The sequence below is a fragment of the Triturus cristatus genome, chromosome 6, assembly GCF_964204655.1.
Source record: "Triturus cristatus chromosome 6, aTriCri1.1, whole genome shotgun sequence".
Lineage (NCBI taxonomy): Eukaryota > Metazoa > Chordata > Amphibia > Caudata > Salamandridae > Triturus > Triturus cristatus.
The window spans coordinates 267,921,776-267,944,041 of NC_140589.1; the positions used below are offsets into that span (position 1 = coordinate 267,921,776).

The 22,266-nt window shown below is 42.0% G+C and overlaps 1 protein-coding gene across 1 annotated transcript in view; it reads left to right on the forward strand.

Moving 5' to 3' along the window:
* LAPTM4A (lysosomal protein transmembrane 4 alpha) overlaps positions 1–12,130 on the forward strand; it is a 33,050-nt gene extending 20,920 nt beyond the window's left edge. The window contains exons 2-7 of the mRNA XM_085610628.1: positions 2,609–2,729; positions 5,157–5,233; positions 5,326–5,448; positions 7,329–7,424; positions 8,116–8,214; positions 11,481–12,130. Of these exons, the coding sequence (XP_085466754.1) occupies positions 2,609–2,729; positions 5,157–5,233; positions 5,326–5,448; positions 7,329–7,424; positions 8,116–8,214; positions 11,481–11,555 (591 nt within the window). The 3' untranslated portion in view covers positions 11,556–12,130. The remainder of the gene's footprint in view (positions 1–2,608; positions 2,730–5,156; positions 5,234–5,325; positions 5,449–7,328; positions 7,425–8,115; positions 8,215–11,480) is intronic.
* Positions 12,131–22,266: the final 10,136 nt, after the last annotated feature.

Here is a 22,266-nt window from a genome sequence, read left to right on the forward strand (position 1 = left end):
TGCCTGTCCAGTTCTTCACGCTAATGCAGATAGCTCCCCTACCACCACACTTCCTATTTTTCCGCCAATCACACTTGAACAGACTATCAAATTCATTTCTTTAGTTAAGTCTGGATCCCCTTTCGACCCCTGCCCACCTAAAATTCTGCACCTAGTCCCCAAAATCGTTGCATCCCCACTTTGGCATATTTTTAACCTCATGATTTCCTCGGGTGTTTTCCCACTGATTTTGGGGGGGGGGGGGGGGGGGGTCGAAGCCTCCATTCTGACACTCCTGAAAAAAACAAATTTGGATCCTGAGGACCCTTCCAGTTACAGACCTATTTCCAGGCTATCCTTTCCAGCTAAGACCATAGAAAGATACTTAAATGAGGAACTGTCCACCTTTCTTGTGGAAGGTGACATCTTGGACCACTCGCAATATGGCTTCCGGGTCCATCATAGTACTGAGTTGGTGCTAATTACGACCACGGAGGAACTTGGGCAAACCCTTGATAGAGGGGGGAACGCTGCCCTTATCCTCTTAGACCTCTCAGCGGCATTTGACATGGTCAACCACAATGTTTTGGTTGAGCGTCTTGCTCACTGGGAATCGGCGATAAATCGCTCCTCCTACTTAGATCCTTTCTGTCTAACAGGACACAATCAGTGGCACTTGATGCATTTGTTTCCCTGGATTTCTCACTACCCTGTGGAGTCCCACAGGGCTCATCATTGAGCCCTACCCTTTTTAACCTGTACGTCACCCCCTTGGCCAAGCTGATAAAAACCTTCGTATTTACGCTTGTGTCCTATGTGGACGACACACTGATTGTGTCCATCAACAGCCCATCCACGGAGACTGTGTCCATCAACAGCCCATCCACGGAGACTGTATCTCGATTTAAAGACTGCATGAGCCACATAGGGAAGTGGATGCAGGTTAACTGTTTAATACTTAACACTTAAACGGAAGTTATGCTTACACCAATCTTCTGGTCAGATAGTTGGTGGCCAAATCAGATGGGCTCTACCCCAACACCAGCCAACAAGGTAAAGAATCTTGGAGTTCTCTTCGACTCCAAGCTTTCCTTGGAATCTCAGATAAATTGCACCACAGCAGCTTGCTTTTTCATTCTTAAAATCCTGAAAAAAGTACTTCTGTTCATCCCATTTGATCTAAGAAAAACAGTAGTCACAGCTTTAATTGGTTCTAGGCTGGACTACTGCAACGCCCTTCTCACTAGCGCGAGCAAGCGCAGTATACCTAAACTCCAGATTACTCAGAATGCCACTGCCAGATTCCTGCTCGGGCTCTCCCGCTTTGATTCAGTTTCCAAGTTTCTCGCAGAGCTACATTGGTTGCCCATCAGCAAACACATTCAGTTCCAAGCTCCATGTATTGCATTCAAGCTTACACAACTCTTCAAACCTTGTATTCTGGTCAGATCACTGAGATCATCAGACAGTGGCAACCTGTCCATCCCCAATATACATAAAGTAAAATGGGGAGGCAAAAGTTTTGCTTACACCACTGCCAAACTTTGAAACTCCCTGCCCACTCTTCTAAAAAATGAATCCAACTTGTTTCAATTCAGGAAGCGCTTAAAAACCTGGCTGTATTAAACATACCTTCATAATACGAATTCTGCCTACTGGTCAATCTAGCGCCTAGACACCTTCGGTTTTTGTAGCGCTTTATAGATCCCTCTAAACATGGGGGCATTGCTGTAACGTCAAGACAAAACCATTTGTAAAATATCATTACAGAAATGCTACCTGCTTCTGTTTAATTGTATTGTAATTGCAAGCATACGCCTGCCATAATTAGGTTGCAGCACGTTTTCTATTTATGCTTTTTGTAAAATTTGTCTTGCAGAATTTATTGAGAGTTTTTAATTGTGGTTATGTAAGTGGATGAATACAAAAAAGAGTTGGTGTGTGACGAATGGATGCACGAGGACTAAGGTGAGTGACAGAGTGCATGTTTGACTTATTGAATACCTATCCCAATCATTGACGGAGGGGGCACTTTAATTTAAAAACTAGACCTATTGCATTACCAATGTTTATTTATATAGTGTGTGTGTGTGTGTATATATATATATATGTGTGTGTGTATATGTATTATCTCGATCAGATATGAAAGTGATTTTTCTTTCTTTACGTGAAATAGGACCAAAGACTTCGCAATTACTATGCAAAATGCTATATTTTGCAAGCAAACTAAACTTTCAGTGGGGCTTGTGAGCACATCTAAGTACTGATATACAATTTGGAATAATGGGTGGCATCTTCAGAGAAAATATATAGCACTGAAATGTCAAAGTAACTTTGGTGATCTAGGATGATCAAGGAAAATAGCTCTTCAAGTGTTGTCTAAATTTGTTTAATGTCCATTGTTCCATTTTATTTTTTGCAATATATTTAAAGTTTCAATCACTACAATGACGTAAGGTTTACTGTTCTAAAACCACATTTGCCATGGGCTTTGGCAGTATACTATTAGTTTTCAATTAACCTTTTAAAGTGGCTAAGAAAGCTTGAATTTCTTTTGACAATGTTTTAAGCCCTCTTTGATACTAGTTTTTTCCATGGTATGCTGGTAAAAGCTTTTCCTTTTTTGCAGGTCGTGAACCTGTTGATGGGCATCTTGCTCACTGTAGAGGTGACGCACCCTAATACAGTGCCAACAGTTGATATTCAGTATGAGGTTATGGGCAACTACTACGCATCCGAGCGAATGGCTGGTAAGTTAAGTGTTTTGCTGTTTGTAAATGCCAGAAGGATAATGGATATTAAAGTTAACATAGCACATCCAAACTATGCTTGCTATAATATTGCTGGTATTTTGAGTTTGTTGTCTTTGAAAGTGTTTTTATACTTTGACAACACTTAAGCAGTTTGTTTTATAAAGAAGCATTATGAAACTGTAGAGGTTTGCTGGGCCTATTGTTTCAATGCAGAATGCTTCTAAATTTAAACATCCATGTATTACTTATTTATTTTATTATTAGTCGGCTTGGGTGGAGTTTGAGGAGTTCAGCTTTGCGGAACTCCGCAAAGTAACATAAAAACTTTGCAGAGTTCCGCAAGGGGTGGAGTGTGGCACGGACTGCTGTTCGAGCTGATCTTCCTGCCGCTTGGATAAAAATTCTACATGAGCTGCAGCTCGTACTCCCCAACTTATAGTTTGCGAACGGGGAAGAACTCCTATGCGGAGCACAGTTTTCTGCGAGCTGTGCGGAGTGCAGAAAACTCTGCAAACTGAGCGGAGTTCACCGCCCAGACCTAATTATTTGCATTAATAATGCAGCAGACCATTCCTCAAGTTATTATTTTTTTTTTTTGTACATTTTAAACAAATTTCTTGGTAAAGGTGGGGAATATAATTTCATTTTAAAGTTCTGTTAAAAATGAATTGTTCCGTGCAGGTTAAATAGAGGAAACGTTTTGGAATGTTGTTTACTGCTGTGATACAGATCTATTAAAATGTATATGCTACTTGTCTTGTGGTTTGTAAGGAAGTTAAAAAAATAGTTTAAATGCAGCAAGGCTAAAGAAATGCACTCTTGGTAAAAACAAGGTTGTTTTTTTTGTTTTTTTTTTAATGGTTTTTTCATGTGCTCTGTTATTTCTTAAGCTTGGGTTCAGGGTTGCACAGCCATTGGCCTATCTAGACTGCAACTAAAAGCACTCGCAATGAGGATGCATGGAGTGGAAGGCACTTCTCAAAGGTTAACTACTCGTCTTTCAGTTGCGTATTTCTGTATGGTTTTAATAACCTGGCACTAATGAGGTGAAATTGTAGCAAACAAAGTATTACCATGATTTAAAAAAAAAGCATTTGCAATGCAATCGGTCTCGCCTTACTGAAAGTTTCAGCTATTCGCGCTGCAAATGATGTTTGTTAGATTTTATTTTGTTAAATATCCCAGCAATAGCATAAGTAATTAAAGAAAATCCACGAAGAAAGAAAAGGGTGCAGTACCACAGGCTTTTACTGGGTGTCTTTGTGGAGTTGTAAAGGGACCTCTATTAGTCATATAAGGGACTGCACCCTTACTTATGCTTATGCTGGAATATATTTGTAACAAAAAAAGTAATCGGTCTAGCATTAGTTTGAGTTAGAGCTATTGGCATTGTAAATGGCAATGTCTTTTACCTATGTGTTATGGAGTGTACGTATGTGGTGTGTTGTGGAATTATGTGGGTTGTATTAGGTTAGTTAGCAGTGGAATTGTGTGGTGTGGATAAGATTTGTGTAGTGGAATTATGTGGCATGGTGTACTTTGCAATTATGTGGATAGTAACTGCGCTATTTAGTGTACTGGAACCATGTGGAGTGGGATTCTGTGTTATGGAGTGTTATTATGTGGAATTGTATTTTGCGTTGTGAAGTGGTATGTAGTGGAGTTTAATTATGTGGTGCCCTGTTTAATTTTGTGGGATGTGGAATTGTGTGGCATGGATTGGATTTGTGAGGTGTGTAATAAATATATATGTATATGGTGTGTTGTGTAATTGTGTTGAGTTGTAGTGGAATGGTGTTGTGTAGTTTGGTGTTAAAATATGTGGTGTGCATTGGAAAGGTGTGGAGTTGAATTGTGTGGTGTGGAACTGTGTGGATAGCATGCGTTTTTGTAACGAAAAAGAACAAATGGGGGCTAAGCTCCAGATCTGTGTGTTTGAGTGTTTAAAAAAAAAAAAAAAAAAAAAAAAAAAGAAAGCAAGTTGGAGGTATTGGTGTTGTAAATGTCGTACTTGTGTTATGGACTGTGGTGGATGTATGTGGTGTGTAGTGGAATTAAGTGGGTTGGATTGCAATTGTGTGATGTGGATTTGTGTTGTGGAATTATGTGGCATGGTGTGCAGTTGTATTATGTGAATAGTAATTTGGTGTTTTTGACTATTAGAATTGTGTGGAATATCATTTTGTGGTGTGTATTATGTAGTGGAGTTTAATTATGTGGTGTGATTAATTTTTTGGTTAAAAAAACTGACATAGCTAATTGAATTCTCATAGGTGAAACCTTTTGGCTTTGCAAATGCTTGTTTTAAGAGTGGTGGATCTGTTAGAACTTTTGTTCTAATAAAGCCATGGAAATGACTACAGTCAGTTGGTTAAAGTTAAATTTGTCACATGTTAACCTTTCCTGTTGCTTCTCTATACACAGAAAATGCTTGTGTTCTCTTTGCCATCTCGCTTCTCATGTTTACTATCAGTGCCATGATGGTGTACGGGTCAATCGCTGTGAGTACATCTTTTAATTTTCAGTAAGACCTTCTTAAAATGTTCTAATATTTTTGGACAAACTAATTGACTTCCTTATTCTTTCATAAAAGCATCGAGGTGGTTGGCTGATTCCATTTTTCTGCTATCAACTCTTCGACTTTGCACTCTGCTGCCTTGTAGCCATAAGCTCTCTTACATATTTGCCAAGAATTAAAGACTATTTAGAACAGTTGGTAAGTGACCCTTTAATGCTGTCACTTTTTATAACCTGTATTTTACGTTTTTCAAAAGATATGTTTGAAGCAAGTTATTTACTATGAGACAGTAATATATGAAATTACTGTAGTTCATCATCTGCGAGTTCCAGCACTAAGTCTTTGAGTTTTAGAAACTCGTGCTCCAGTTGCAGTTACTCAGGGTTTCAAACGTACTGACATGCAGGAGTTTTTGTTTCTTACGCAGGTCAGAGTGAAATGGCTAATAACACTTTAGCTTTGTCCATCTTTTCCGAACTTCTACATACTGAATAATGTAGAAAGCATAATTTATGACAGATAATGTAAAAGAAGCTTCTATAGCCTTATACAATATTGGCTGTGTTTTGTAGGTTTCTTCAGTTAGGGACCAGTATGTGCAGCAAACAGGAGCAAATTACAACTTAAATCCTATGACCTCATTTTTCGAGCAGCATGTAGGGTATATATTTGTGAGAGTCTTTTACCTCACGGATTAGATTTGAAATGTACATTTGAGGGTCGATATTGGTTAACAAGATTTTTGGATTGTAATGCATGCCTTCCATAGGAAACCTGTCGTTTACACCAGATTCTAAATGTGATAATTCACTGCTATGACGCAGCAACTGTTGATAGGGAAATTCATTACACACTGTTACGATGTCATAAAAGCCTTCCAGTCCATACTTAAGATCTCTCTGAGAGCCTGTTAGTGCAGTGCTGCTTGTATGCGTTGACTGAAAGTGGATAGCACAGCAGCAGGATGGGTACTGAAGGTAGGGTAGGTGGTGGGGTTGGTTAAGGATGGCAGTATGGTATTTGTTTCACATTTTGGGTCAGGAAGAAGAGCCCATGTTAAGTATGCCAACTTGAGCTTTGCTCTCCTTGTCTATTTTTCACTCAGAACCTCTTGGAGAAAGACATACCCATAATTCACTGTTACTCATCTAGAATTCTATTCATTGCACTTATCGTAAGTGTGGATGATTCTGATCAGTTACCATGAAGCTCAGCCAAAAAGGGTCTCATTTTTACGCCCAGAAACTGTAGTTTATCTTTGAACGCTGAAGTCTGTATCCTTATGTGAATACTTAGATTTGTATGAACTATTAAGTTAGTTGGTCAGCAGACACGGTGGACCTATGATTGGTGTTTAAGGTGTGGCAAAGGGTGTGTTTGTGTATTTAGGTGCCACAATAGAGGTAGAGATTAGCGTAATCTAATACTTGTATTGTCCGTGATTCTAAATGAGGGCTCGTTGATGGCATGTCAAATATATAGATGTAATCTGAGAACTCTTGGATGCCAGGTTTATTGCATATAAAAGTGTCCGGAGAACAAAAACAGCACAATGACTGGGGAGGTGAAGGGAGAATGGGAAGGAGGAGAAAAAAGGATGTTTCAGTGTGCAGTAGATGAATTGGGAGGTGAAGTGGTCAGAGTTGTCCAAGTATCACAAAGAGCTGGAAATTGTTTTTTAAAGGTTTCATTTGAAGTGTAGATTGTTTTATATTTTATAAAGATTGAGAGAGATGCTCATATTTCCAAAAAAGGAAAATGGGAAGCAAAACGAGTAGTCAGTAAAACACACTGAAATCTAAAATCTGCATGTAATAAGGTGCTGTTACCCGTGGAATATACAAAGTACTTTGTAAAATAGGCCAGGCCTTCCCGATGAGAAACTTTCAATGACTGTCAAGTGAGGTATTTAATTACTGTCTTGCTAAAGTGCGTAGAGTAGGCTTTTTCATGTTCACTGCAGCATAAACCGTCCAGCAGGAGAAATTACTAGTGAAATAATGCTAAAATGTTCACAATTACATTAAATGTTATAAAAATTTTTTGTTTTCTAATGGTTTTCTTTGTTTTGTAAATAGCCTGATTTCCCATATAAAGATGACCTGCTATCTCTGGACTCCAGCTGTCTTTTGTTTATTGTCCTGGTGTTTTTTGTTTTCCTAGTTATTTTGAAGGTAAGTTTGGATTCTTTTGTATTGCAATAGCAAGCAAAGTTACACCGCATCAATGTGAAATGACCCCCTGCCCATCCCTAGTATGTTGTAAACAGTCATTTTATCTTATTACAGAATATACAATTGTTTGTAAACCGTTTCTGTTGCCTTATGTTATTAGTGCTTATTAGAAAGAAGAATGAGCAGTACAAAAGAAAAACTAAGAGCAGTATTAACCAACTTAAATATCTTCACCACTGTCACAAAAACACAAATAATTGCATTCAGACAAAACTGAGACGTAGTGCGTTTCATTTCCTCACATTAAATATATACAGTACAAAATATAGCTGGCCAGCCAAATAGTTAATGTGGGATCAATGTTTTATTACTTATTTTTTTTTTTACAGTAAGTTTTCTTTAAGTGAAATAAAAAAAAATATATTGTTAGTAAAGGAGTCTCAGCAAAGTCAGACAACATTGGTAAAGCCACGCCAGATAGGTACAACAGTGCTTTGGTGCCAGGAAACTACCAGCAACATGGCTCTCAAACTGCTTATTGAAATTCATTCAATAATTCCATTCAATTCAATTCATTCCACTGAAGTTCTTATAAGTTTGAATTGTGCTAGAACGGTATTTGAAATGCTGTATTTTCACCAGAAAACATCAAAGTAGCCAATGTTCTTAGTTTTGAATATTTATTTTACAGGCCTATTTGATTAATTGTGTGTGGAACTGCTACAAATATATCAACAACCGAAATCTGCCAGAGATAGCGGTCTACCCTGCATTTGAAGCTCCCCCTCAGGTAAACATTATATTAGATGCATGCAGATAGAACACATTTAGAGCCTGATTTAAGAGTTGCGCTGTACTGGTGGCGTGGTAAATCTAGATGCAAAAAAAACTGTTGCCATGCAGTAACATCGTACCAGTACCATTCAATTACAGGTTGAACCATATCAAATTAGGACTTCCTTTGTTAGACCAGATTTACCAGTGATTAAGCCATATGGAATTCCCATTTCTTTGGTGTTTAAGACACACATTTACAGGTGGTAAATATATGCTGTGGGGTGGGCATGGATGGAGCAGAGTATGGAATAGAAGCTAAGTTTTGGCTAGTTGGAGCACCTCGGGCCCCCACCCAACCCTCACTCCTGTCTCCCCACTCCACCCCCGCTCCAGAAAGTGAATTTGTGTTGGCTGTTGCTTCAGCCAAAGCCTCTTACACTTTCTCACACCTCACCCAAGCCACCGGATGGAATCCAGTATGGTGCTCCAATGCCTGGGAAAACCAGTTGTGTAGAGCAGCCCGCTCAAAATCACACAGAATAGAATTCAGTACTGGAATTCTGCTCCTCCTTACTCCTAACAAGGGCTTGGGTGGTCATTTCACTTCTCACTCATGAGTTTTGAAGTATTAAAAGAATCCATAGGTACTTTCACATTATTAATTGAAATTAGACTTCTCTTAGGCACAGCACAATTTTCTTGAGCGAAGTTAGAGTCCTATTTTAGAGATTTTGTTTTAAAAATTCGGATATAATTCCTAAAAATAAATGGAAAAGTGCTAGATTTCCTTATTTAGGGCTCGACCCTCGTTATGCACTGCACAGCAGTACTCATGCCGGCGAGCCGTTTTGTAGGGGGTTTAGAAACTGACCCTGGAATCGCACACGCTCGTGCATGTGCTTTTCATTTTGGGTTCCGCTATTAGGCTTTGTGCACGTGTTTTTTTTTTTTTTTTTTTTTTACTTTTTACAGACCACGCAATAGGCCAAAGGCGGGCACATTGCTCCGCCCATGGCCTATTGGTGTCTGTTACGCGCACCAAAGCCCATATGTCTTCAATTATCGTGCCCAGACACAGGCGCGATAATTAAAGACCTATGGCTCGCAGTGGCGCGCACCACTCGTGACTGTTTTTTTTAATGTTTGTTTTGAATAACTAATTATGCTTAGTGTGTCACGTGCTCTTCTTGCTGGGCATCGGTTGGAGGGACGAAGGAAGAAGGCAGGGACGAACTAAGGGAGGGAGATACGCAAAAAGTGTAAGTTGGAACAAAAACAAGGCGAAGCGCTTTGGCTTGTTTCCAGTGTCATCCAGAGTTGCTAAGAACAGGATTTTTCCATGATGGGCCGCTATCTTCTATTTACCCGCTTTCACTCATCGCGTTCAGTCATGCGGTTTTCACTGCAACGGAAATGTTTTTTTTTTTATGATGTCACCCGGGCAACACAACTCCTCGCTCAGCATGCTGTTGTCTTTTGTATGTTTAGGGAATTCATTCTCTCTTTTCCATTGGGCAGTGGCAGTTGGCGGACTCATTCTGAGTCTCCCCCGTCCAGGAAAATCGCAGATGCAAAGATATGTTTTTGCAGGAACTCTGCGAAACCGCAAAATATTATCTGTTATATTATCGGATGTATTTATAACTGTGAGCTTGAAAGCGAGATGTTTCTAAAATTAAAATGTACCTTGTAAATTCAAAGCCCTCTCGTATATTTAGCTGTGATATAAATACATAATGCTAGTCTTTCCGGTATGCCCAGTTACTTCTGCCTATTCGAATATCTCTCCTTACATGTTTGTCTTATTCAAGTAAATTCTTGTAACGTTTGAAAGATTGGCGGTTTGTTAAAGGCACATCTGTCTGGAATACGCAAGAATGTTTATGATCTTAGCTGCGCTGAGCACACCGGGAGTCCAGCTCCCTTGGTCCAGCATTGCATTATCACTACAGTGCTTGGTACTGTCTGGAACGTGAACAATTTACACGCTTCACATCGCTCAGCCCACACAAGTTAATAAATTCTTTACCAGCTTTGCCTGAAGTCAGAGCAGAAGACAAAAAAGATCTGTCAACTAAACATGAAGATGCGAATCAAAAAATACCAAATGACAGGATTTGAGATGCATATTTTTTCGAGTTCTTCGCATTGTGATATGATATTTCTTTAATGCAGACATGTTAAAATGCAAACGCATTGTATTTGGATAGTGGTTCACATCCCTCCAAGACCAAAGCCAAGAATTAAAGTTTTTTATTTTGTGGGTGCGTGGCTGAGGGTGTTGAAAACAACATATAAGTAAGCGATTCTGGTGCAGTGTTGATGGTTGGTACTCGGGCGAGGTTTTTCCACTGCACAAATGTGTGTGTAAAAAAGGACTGCATTCTGTGGTTAGTCTTTAAAACAGCACAGTGACTTTTCTACTGCATTTTTTCATTGATTATTATTCTCCTCTTGATAATTGTCATTTAAATTCAATTGCGGCAATATACACGTAAATAAAAAAAGCATTTTCAAGGGTCGAAGCAGTTTGTCTTGTGGGTCCCCAATTATTAATAAAAAACGTTGCGTGATTACGAGTGAACCACTTTTCTCGTGTGAACTGAATTATTGCAAATGCCTATAATTGAATTATGTAAAAATGAGAATGAAGTACGGAATAATGTTCCAATAACACCCACCTCTATTCCCTATCGTAAATTTCTGGGGGCAGATTTACAATAAAGTAACGCAGCACGGTGCAGCTAGTCATTTTGCTGCGCCGTGCTGCGTTAGTTTGGAAAGCACAGAGATGCGACATATATTCAAGAATATGTCGCATCTCTGTGCTTCTCCTGCGCTGGCGCACAAACTGCAGCCATGCGCCGGCGCAGTCACCCTTGCACCATGGGCAGATTGTTTTTGTGCAGGAAGGTGTCCCTTCCTGCACATAAACAATCACAGGAGGCTTTTTCCTCTTTCAATGCGTGCTGTAGAATGCAGCACGCATTGAAAGAGGAAACTAGCATTTGCAATGCAATAGGTCTCACATTATTAAAGTTTGAGCTATTGGCATTGCTAAATAATGCAACACCAATAGCTCAAACTTTAATAATGCGAGACCTATTGCATTGCAAATGCTTGTTCTATGTAGCCAAGAGAACACTAACTAGAAACCGAAGAAATGAAGTGAGCCTTCTATCGCAAGTGATCGTAGAGGGAAGGATTCTTGATGATAAGCAGACTTAATCACACCTTCAGTTACGTTCCTACTAAAGACTTTCTCTTTTTCTCTTTTAGTATATTCTTCCATCTTATGAAATGGCAGTCAAGATGCCTGAAAAGGACCCCCCACCTCCTTACATACCTGCCTAAAGCGATTGTGCTTTTGACGGTGATTGTCTGTTACTTGTGGAGTGGATTTGTTTTTCATTTATCCTGCAAGCTGCTTAGATAAGGTGTTTAGGAGCCATTCATATTTTTGCATTTATTTTCAACAAAACACTTAATAGTAGCCCTGGAAAAAATATTTTCTCATTTCTTTGTACTTGTGTGTTTTCCAGAGTCTGGTAAGGAAATTGTATTGCCTTAATTTCTAGCAAAGATTTATTGTCACCCACAAAATTATAACTGTCCTGAGTTCAACGGCAAAAAAAACAAACAATTTAAAGTGTTTACAGAGAAGATAAAAATATAGTTCAGGACTGTGGTACTTTTTTGCACTTTCGTACACCATGGACCTATGTTTCTGTCCGGTTATTAGATTCCTACAAAAGGGTAAAATGTTTTTACAGGCGAGTAGGAAGGGTTTGCAGCATGCTGTGAATGCAAGAAATGGGCACACTACAGTATACCAGATTTTAAGTGTGATAAATGATGATTGCATGTTTCTAATTAAATTGTATCTTTATTTGTGATAAGATTATACTTTCATAAAATCTTTTAAGAAACATTGTGGTTTTGGATTTCTTTGAAAGTCAAGGTCCAGATAAACAGGCTGACCCTTATTCCACTATGAGTACAATGCATACAAGATAGCTTTCAGCTACTTCTGAAGTGGGAGTAGACGACTGCTGCTTTAAGTTACAGGGTTGCATTGATGTCCATTGCAGGTCATTTGTACATGGGTAGACAGAGCTCTATTGTGATTTAACCTTTGTTCCTTTGTGAGTATACATATTTACTAAACACCATAAAAAATACATTGTCTCAAGCACTGCTTGCAAATCATCTAGAGACGGATGTCCAGCACCTGCCTGAAGCTCAAACTCACTAAAACATTGTTATTTGCCAAAAACATGCAAATCAATAGTACAAACCTGGCTCAATAATACCACCCTTGCCCGCATCGAAACCCATTTTTCACCCAGTGCAAAATCACTTGTATTCATCCTGGAGCACATTGCCACAAAAACTAAGACTACCTGGTAGCACCTCCTTACTGAAAAAAGCAAAGCAGTTCCTTTCAGAAAGAACCTTCAACACTGTGCATTGACTGTATTTTTGCCTTTGACCCTGTATAGTACTCTGCTGCCTTTGGCTCTTGTTCTGCATGGTCTGACCTTGATTTATGCACCTAACTGTGGGAATTTTAGGGTTTGGGTTGAAGGGCCATTGAACTTTATTTCACTTGTATGTTTTCAAATATTGACAATCTGGCATTTTGAAATGCTTGCATACCAATTCCAGTTCAAAGGGGAAAAAAGAAAAACCCCATTAAACAGAATTTTAGCATAAACCCTAACTTTGGTGCTTAGGGAAAACCAGGGGTGAAAAAACTGAAGAAAATGCAGCTAGATAGAAAACATTCATGAAAAGGTAGAAAACGTACGCTGCTACTTAAGGAGCGGTCTTCCATATCCCATCATGCCTTGCACTGGCTTTGGCACACCTTGCTCAGTTCCTTTGGATAGGTGGACCTACTATAAATTACACGTTTCCATCCATGGTAAGAGGATTGAAAAAAAAATGATTATTCCCATGATGCAGAACTTGATTTCAGTTTAGTAACTTAGCCTTTTCTGTTTGCTTCTGCAGTCCAGTATTTCAAATAGGCCTGGGTGAAAATGTCCCTAATTCTCATTTATTCCGTTGCACATGTTTTATATAATGATTCCTCTTGTGCTTATGAAGGTTTGTGTAATGGTTGCCCACAAGAGACTGATTTGAGCAGCAAATGATTTGAAAATGATTTGAGCTGTAGATAAGACATTTTATGCTTAAACCAGCCTCTTAATCAGAGAAGTCGATGGTGGGTAGCGAGGGGAGAAGGGCCTGTCATGACAAAGATGCAGGTAGCAAGGGAAATTGGCCTGCTGGCAGTTGGATGAGTTAGAGTTATAGAATTCAGTTGGTGGGTAAGGTGGGTTGTCTCATACCAGAAGAGAAAAGGACCTAGGTGGGCAGAAGAGAGAAAGTGGGCTGGAGACAGGAAAAAGGAACAGACCGTTGAGACCGGGTAAGTTCTTATGTTTGGGGATTGGTAAGGAAAAAAAGATTTGATGGTACAAACAGTAAATAGCTTATTCTGAGCTAAATGACAGGCTAATGGGGATTACATGGTGGTGTATAAGAAGTAGCAGTAGGCATGGAAAGAAACATTCATGGGTAAAGAAATTCATTGTGAAACCTCATTGGACTTCCCAGTCGTGTAGTTCCTAAAAATACATAGGATCTGTGGGTTTGTTGGACAGCATAAACTGAGGGATTGGTGTCTAAACTGATTCCGGACACACCCACAGGATACGGCAGCCTATAGACCAGCTAGCTCACAGTACCACTAGAAGCCCCCAAACCTTACCAAGTAACGAATAGTTTCTGGCAACCATTGAACATGTCAACTCTTGACCCTTCAGGGATCGTGGAAACAGTACGTTCGAGGAATATGAGCTGCAGATCACACACTATCATAGTAGATCGCCATCTGGTGTTGGGTTCGGATGCTTGCTCCTTGTTGTTGTCTTGGAAGAAGTCTTCGTAGTCACAAGATAGGTGACTCCTCCCTTGGACGATAGTGCGCATGGGCATCGACTCCATCCTTAGATTGTTTTTTTTCCGCCATTGGGTTTGAATGCTACTTTTCCGCTCCGGTTGGAAATCCCAATTTTAAACTTTTTTTGAAGCGCAAAACTTCCAAAAAATCATCGGATTCACTTTAATCTTCGACCCGACTTCATCGGCTCGATTCCGGTCGTCGACGCGGGACGCTGGGCCTATCCACGCTGTAAGGCCTATGTCTCATGGAAAGGACGCCATTTAAGAAATGCCCCCAGTGTGGAGCAAAGTTCCCACACAGTGACCATCACAAGGTCTGCAATCTGTGCCTATCACCTGAACACGACGAGTCCAGCTGCGCCTCCACATCCTTTCGATCAAAGAAGACAATTCGGGATCGAAGGTCTCAACGACACATCATGGAGCAGAGACCAGCTTCGGAACCAGAGGACATCTTTGATGAAGGCCCCGATGTCCCGGAAGAAGATTCCGAAGCTCTCAAAATCGTGTCTGAGGCAGAAGACTCAGACAACCCCATCACTCCTGGGCAACGAGTGAGTACTACTGCCCCTACCCAAACCCCTCCAAAACCGAAGGCAGTGGTCAAGACTTCACCTGTTGGCCCCAGTTGAGACTGAAAACATCCTTCAGAAGCCCCGCCTCCGGGCTCGGCTCAGAAGAAAAGGGACAAGCCTTCCGGTAGCTCGGGCCGAGCAAACCTCATGTAATTGTCCTGCCGGCACCTTCAGCACCGAAGCCAAAGGAACACTCTGCTCCGAAATAGGCTCCGAGGCCTTCCACCTCCAAAACGGCCCCGAAAACCCCAAGGCCCGTGGATAAGCCGGCTTTGAATGTTTCCAAGCCTAAAGATCCGGCTTCGGCTCCAAAACCAACATTCTCGGCACTGAAACAGAAGCCTAAGGACTCTACTACGCCTCCTAAGGCCAAAGACCACAAGGATCAACCGCAGCCTCGCTCGGAACCTGAAAAAATCGGCACCGAAAGCAGTTTCCGAGGAACAAGAACTTTTTCACCCAGATCCTATCGATCCAAGGCAGAAAAAGATTTATAAAAACCCAAAAACAGGACCGGTCACGGCTTTGCCATGTAAAAAGAGGAAACTGGACACACCACCTGCACAGTTCCTATACAGAAGGAGGACTCTGCCACATAACCTATGCTTCCTTCTTCTCCTATACTGCCTTCTAACCCACCTCCTCTGCCTAAACCACCCTTACCTCTAACTTCTCCACCACATACACCACCTCCAGATGATGATGATTATGACGACCGGGGGGTGGGGGGGGGCGGTTTAGGGGGGTGATCCGAATGACCCGTTCACGGATCCAGATACCTCACCACAAGATGATTGGGCATACCCTATCCCAACAGATCTACCAGACCCACAGCCATATCCCTCAAAACCATTTCCCCCAGATGATCACCTTTGGTTTGGACAGTTATTAAATAGGGCTGCACTTTATCATGGTGTCACAATGCACTCAGACGCACCAGAGGAAGACTTCCTCTTAGATACATTTGAACAATCCCAAAAGTCAGTGCAAATATTACCAATGATCAAAGGAGTTATTAAGCATGCCCCCGAAGTATTTAAAGATCCAGTACGTGCCAGGATTCTTAACCCTAGAATAGATAAATATAGGCCTGCCCCTGAAGATCCTACTTGCATCAAAGGACAGTTGCCTTTGGATTCTCTAGTCGTTTCCAATGCTAGAAAGCGCGCCAACTCCCAGACCTCCTGGGATGCGCCACCCTCTGATAAGGAATCCAAATTGCTAGAAGCTTCTGGCAAAAGGGTAGCGGCGCAGGCAGCCAATCACTGGCGTATTGCCAACACACAAACACTGCTGGCACGTAATGACAGGGCACATTATGACTAGCTGGAAAACCTATTGCAGCATCTGCCTGACCAGTATAAAACCCAGGCAAATGGCTTATCCAAGAGGGCAAGCTAATTTCAAATGTGTCAATTAAATGTGCACTTGATACAGCAGACACTGCCTCTAGATCAATCCACACCAGTGTACTCCTTAGACGACATGCCTGGCTACGCATTTCAGGCTTTAAGCAGGAGGTCCAGGCTACCATACTCAGTCAGCCGTTCAACCAAGAACAGCTTTTGGCCCGGCTGTGGACACTGCACTTGAAACAAGCATTGGCATAGCCAATAGGTCTCGCTTTTGGGACCTTATTAGTATTTAGTTATGCAGGACAATATCCTTGGTGCAACAACATGAACTGTTGCATGGCTAAACACTTACAAGGTCCCAAAAGTGAGACCTATTGGCTATGCCAATGCTTGTTTTATATGGTTTTGTTAAATTTCAGCTGATGGGGTAGAGGCTTCGGCTAAACAATAGGACACAGGGAGGAGTGGAAAAGGGTGCCAAAGAGGGGAAAAACCCACCTTGCAATACATAATATTGATGTGATAGAGGCTGGACAAGGCACTTTTGCGAGGCACCCTCACCAGAAGCAAAATGGTGCTCACAAGGTTTATGCTGCACTTGAAGTAAAGATCAGCCAATTATTGGTGATGGTCCTCAAACCGGATATTGAACACTGTACATTCACTTCTATAGCTCATCAGTTAGCCATGAAGGTAAAATGGCACTTGAGCTACACAGCTGGATATGAACGCATCCCATCATGTTGTAGCCCATGCTTCACTGTGCCTCTCATTAACATGCATCACTCACCTATAGTACCTCCTGACCTCAGTAGAGCTCCTCCTAGCACTGGAAGGACAGTTGATCACTATGGAAGAACGGGACAAAGGCAAGCAATGGGGAAGAGAAGGACAAGCAGCAAGCACAAGGGGAGGGAGAAAGAGCATTTCAAGATACAGACAGGTGGGTCATGAGAGAAGTCGGGGAGATGGTAAGCACCATGGAAGGTAAGCAGGATAGAATGTGACAGCGCAAGTGAGCAGGGGCAGTAGACAGAACGATGCAAGTTCAATCTATACCTGCAATGCGCAGGTGCGCGTACATGGCACCATCACCGCATACAGCAACACTTGGCAACGTGTGCTTTCCCGGAGGCAATGGTCTACTACTGCAAGAGAGTGAAGCAGCTACCTGCATAAAGAAGCCCAATGTGACTTGACTATTCACACAATGCAATTGAAGCACTCCTTCAACAATGTGAGGATATGTGATGAACCCCGTCCTACTGAGTAAGTTTGTGATCAATAAACTAGAATAGTACTCTTGTGATGCTAAAGCACTAATATGCTAATATGTGAATCACTGCGACGCAGCCAGCCAAATGTAGCAATTGAATCAAGATTTCAGCTATTGGCTTGAGCATCATTTGGGGAATGGAACTGGACTTCGGAAACATGCTAGGGGTAGAATAAAGTAAGTAAAACATCTGTTAGCACAACAGAGCTAATAGCACTGTTCAAAGGGTTCAGCGCCTTTAAAATGGAGTTTGGCATCGCTATCTACATACCGATACAATTGTATATTATTTGGAAAAGGGATAGAATATTCTAGCATACACGTTGTCAAAATGCACATCTACAGCTACAATCAAAACATTTAGCTAATGTCGCTATCTTGACATAAAGACTACTATCATTCTTGCAAAACATTTGTACTAAGAAAAGCACAGCCTAATGAGCTAATTGTAACGTCTGGAAAAAGCAGAACTCGCTCAAAGGTCAGCAGTGATGGTGTGATTTAATTTTCTTTTGTCGAACTGCTCTTCCTGATCATTCCCTTCAGAACTCATGACCCTATAAACAGATTAGCTGCACTAGAGAGTTGGCGGCTTATTCTTACGTTATCTTTTCATACTAGATTTAATGGAAAAAAGCACGTGCTTGCAAAATAAATTCTCTTTAATGACGAGACATTTAAATATAGATGAGCTGTAGCATCCTAAATTATTAAATCACACCAATTTCAGTATAACAGCCACAGGTCGTCCAATGTGATGATAAAAAGCCTGAAGGGAAAACCGTGACGAATAACAAAACGCCAAACTACATTTCATTTAATTACAGAGAAAAGTTAAACGGTACTAGTTGTCAGTAACCTTTGTAGTAGTGCAACAGAGATCAGCTAAGGTACAAAAAGCGAGCAATATAATTATAACAGTAAAAAGACAAAGGTTTTATCATCTCATGCGTAGTAAAAGAACAAAACTAACAACACTCCAGTGATTGTTTAAGCTCTCCATTTACCGCTCCTTGTTTTCCTGTCACACTGGGCCGAAGTTAACTCAGTCCAAGGGAAAGTTTACCTCTTGGGGCTAGGTTTGCCTCCAAGGAGTAAGGAAGTTAGAACATTTCTGAGCACAGGAACTTGCTCCCGCAACGCAGGACACCCACAGCAACCTGCGGAAGAGGCTATACCAATCTACATATTAGGACTTGCGACAGGAAACTGAGGCCGGCCTTGTGTAAAATATTTCACGGGTTAAACAAACAAACCAGGTATACATGCATACGGTAGTAAGTACCCTGTTCGGGTTTTAAAGGGGAAAAAACACACACACATAAACACTTATAGTAATTAGTGGCCAAAATACGATTATGTACGCTCATAAACCTAATACGATGACATCTACGGGTTCGGGTCCCTTTTGTCATTACGCCTACTTTCATTAAGTGGCATCTGGCGAACAGTAGAACACTTAGCAACATGATAAATACAGTCAAATGCATAGTTTACAACTGCTAAGCGGTATATGTGAGGAATAAGATCACTTGGGTACTTGGCACTAGTGGATTTTTATTTTGCTTGAGCCGGATTGGTACTCACACAAAATACCTGATTGATCAGTAAATGCCTGGCACCGACTGCTTTCGTGGAGTACAAGACATATTGGTGTATACGAGTTCTAAAAGTAGTTGATGTCTTCTAATAGTTTGGAACATTAATGTTCGAGGCATATGAGCTGCAGATTGCACACTTTTGCATAGATCGCCATCTGGTGTTGGGCCCGGATGTTTGCAGTTTGTTTTTCCTCTTGGAAAGTCTTTGGAAGTCACGAGGTCGGTGACTCCTCCTTTGGATCGTATTGCGCATGGGCTTCGGCTCCATCCTCAGATTGTTTTTTTTTTTCCACCATCGGGCTCAGATGTGATCTTCGTGCTCCGGTTCCGAACAGCTTCCAGTTCGACGATCGACGCGCAATCCTCACCCCAGTCGCTGTATTGTTTAGATCACGATCTCTTCAATCTACGCGCCTTCTCATAGACACAAACCTTCGGTTCCAGTCGTTGTCGACGGCGGCCTTCGGGCCTACCCAGGCTCCGGTCCCGGCTCATGGAAAGAACTCCATTTAAAAAGTGCCCTCAATGTGGGTCCAAATTTCCCCACACCGATCTTCATGAGGTATGCAACCTTTGCCTCTCCCCCGAACACGAGCCTCGAGACTGTCCGGCCTGTAAGTCTTTCCGATCCAAAAAGACTATTCGGGACTGAAGAGCCAGAAGGAACATGGCACACTCCTCGACGTCCATTCCAGTCGACCTCTTCGGAGACTATATTGACGATCCGGAACATCATCGTACCAAAGAGGACCTCGTCAGCGCTTCCGAGGCGGACGAGTCAGATGTGGAGGACATCACCCTGGCGCAGAGGGTCGTGAGTACCAATCTACCCCCTCCCACACCCGCGCCGACAACCAAAAAGGCTTCGGTCACGCCTTCGCCTCCGGGCCTAGGCAAGACCAGAGACACTGCTTCACACACCCCACCTTCGGGCCCGGTGAAGAAGCCAAGTAAGCCTTCCGGCAGCTCGGGCTCGAGCCAGCCTGCCAGCTCGGCACCGAAAAAGAAGACGGCCTCCACCTCGACACCGAGCTCCACACCGAAACCCAGCCCTTCGGCACCGACGCCATCTTCGGTGCCGACCAAACCACACAAGGCCCCGGCACCGACACTTCCAAACCGAAGCACATCTCTGCGCTGACCAAGCGACCGGAGGGTCCCAAGCCGGGTTCTAAACATCAAACCGGCACGGAAAAACCTAAAAAATCATCGCCTTCGGCGCCGACGGATCAACTTACCTCACCAGAGTTATTTACACCGGATCCCTTAAAAAAACTCTTACCAGGAATCCAAAAACTGGACATTTGACTCTACTAAGAAGAGACATTTGGAGAAGCCTGCTCCACCTCCAAAGAGGAAAGACTCTGCTACCTCTCCATTCAGAATACCTTCCCCTCCTCCTTCCCCCCCCCCCCCTCCACCCCCACCTCATCGTTCTCCTACTCCGTCTCCAGACGATGATGATCATGGGGACCCATATTATGATACAGGGGATGTACCACAAGACCCCACCCCTACAGGATCTCCAGATCCATGGGACGATTACCATATACCAGATATCCCCAACGTCCCACAAGACGATATTTACCCTTCTATACCAACTCCACCTGAAGATTCACTAGGGTTTAACCATCTTCTGCAAAGAGCAGCACATTATCATGGGGTGGACATGCATAATGACCCTGTGGAGGAAGATTTCCTCCTAGACACATTCGATACTACACAGAGGTCCACCTCCATACTGCCCATGCTCAAAGGGGTGGTAAAGCATGCAGCAGAAGTTTTTAAAGACCCAGTTAGGTCCTTAACCCACGTATCAAAAAGGTACAAACCTGCTCCCTCAGATCCCTCTTACATTAGGGGACCAGCGCCACTAGATTCCTTAGTGGTCTCTACGGCACGTAAAAGGGCAAACTCGCAAGCGTCAGGTGATGCACCACCACCTGACAAGGAATCAAAACTGCTAGATGCTTCAGACAAACGCACAGCATCCCAGGCCGCCAACATATGGCGTATAGCAAACACTCGGGCACTGCTGGCCAGATATGACAGGGCTCATTATGATGAATTAAAGAGCATAATGCAACATCTCCCTGAAAAATATAAAAGTAAAGCCAACGAGTTGATTCAAGAGGGTAAAACAATCACAAACACCTCTATACGTTGTGCCCTAGACTCAGCAGACGCAGCCTCCTAGACCATTAAACACCAGCGTCCTTCTCCGTCGTCATGCTTGGTTAAGGGTATCTGGGTTTAAACCAGAAGTACAAGCCTCCATCCTTAACCATCCCTTTGACCAGGAACTTCTATTCTGGCCAAAGATGGATGAGGCCTTCGAAAAGATGAACAAGCATTTGCAATGCAATAGGTCTCGCAGTTACACGAGTTAAAGCTATTGGCATTGTAAATGACAATGCCAATAGGCATTGTTATTTGCAATGTCAATAGCTCAAACTCGCGTAAATGCGCACTCATGACTTTAACCTGGCATTCCTGGAGTCACTCGTTCACTTTCCATTACCGCCTCTTCTTTGCCCTTTTTATCCAGCTGAAGCTTTTTGACCTTCGGGTAACTCTTCCTGGCCTCGATTTATCCCCTCCATCCTGCTTTTTGTAAAGCCGGCCATATATATCAAAAGCATGAAGCTGCTTTTCGCTTCCATCTGGCAGGCAGCCAATTAAATAGTTTCATTCAATGACAGCCTTTAACAGTTCACATGCAGCATTCACCCCTCTAAACTAAGATAGCTCAGTGAGTTAAGCAAACACTGACAGAAAAGGGGAATTATGAGCTATCCAGAGGTCACGATTCCATCGGAGACAGATGCGGTGCCACCTGTCATCCTTCAATGGTCGATACAATTCTGTCGTGTGTTGGACACCTGCAACACGTTCTTTATAATAGAAATATATTGTTATTTTGACTCCATCTAAACGCGCTTTGTCTTCTCCTCTAAACACTACTCAGTTCAAAACACTTTTTTCTAATGACATTTTTAGTATCTAACAAAAGTTTCCCTGCTTTCTCCTCTCAACTCTTGTGCTTCTCTTTCTCATCTCCCCCTCCACTGCTTCCTCCAAGAGGATGAATCAAAATTATCATCTTCATTTGCCTCTTGTGACTTCGTCACTTCCTTTTTTCCGCTGTACATTCAGTTCCTATGCACTATGTATAACTCATATGTCCGCGTATTTCATTGTTTTCTTATATATGCATTTGTTCTAATTGTTGTTAAACATTCTGTGGCCTTGATGTTACCTCTGAATGACTCCCGCTTTGCCAGG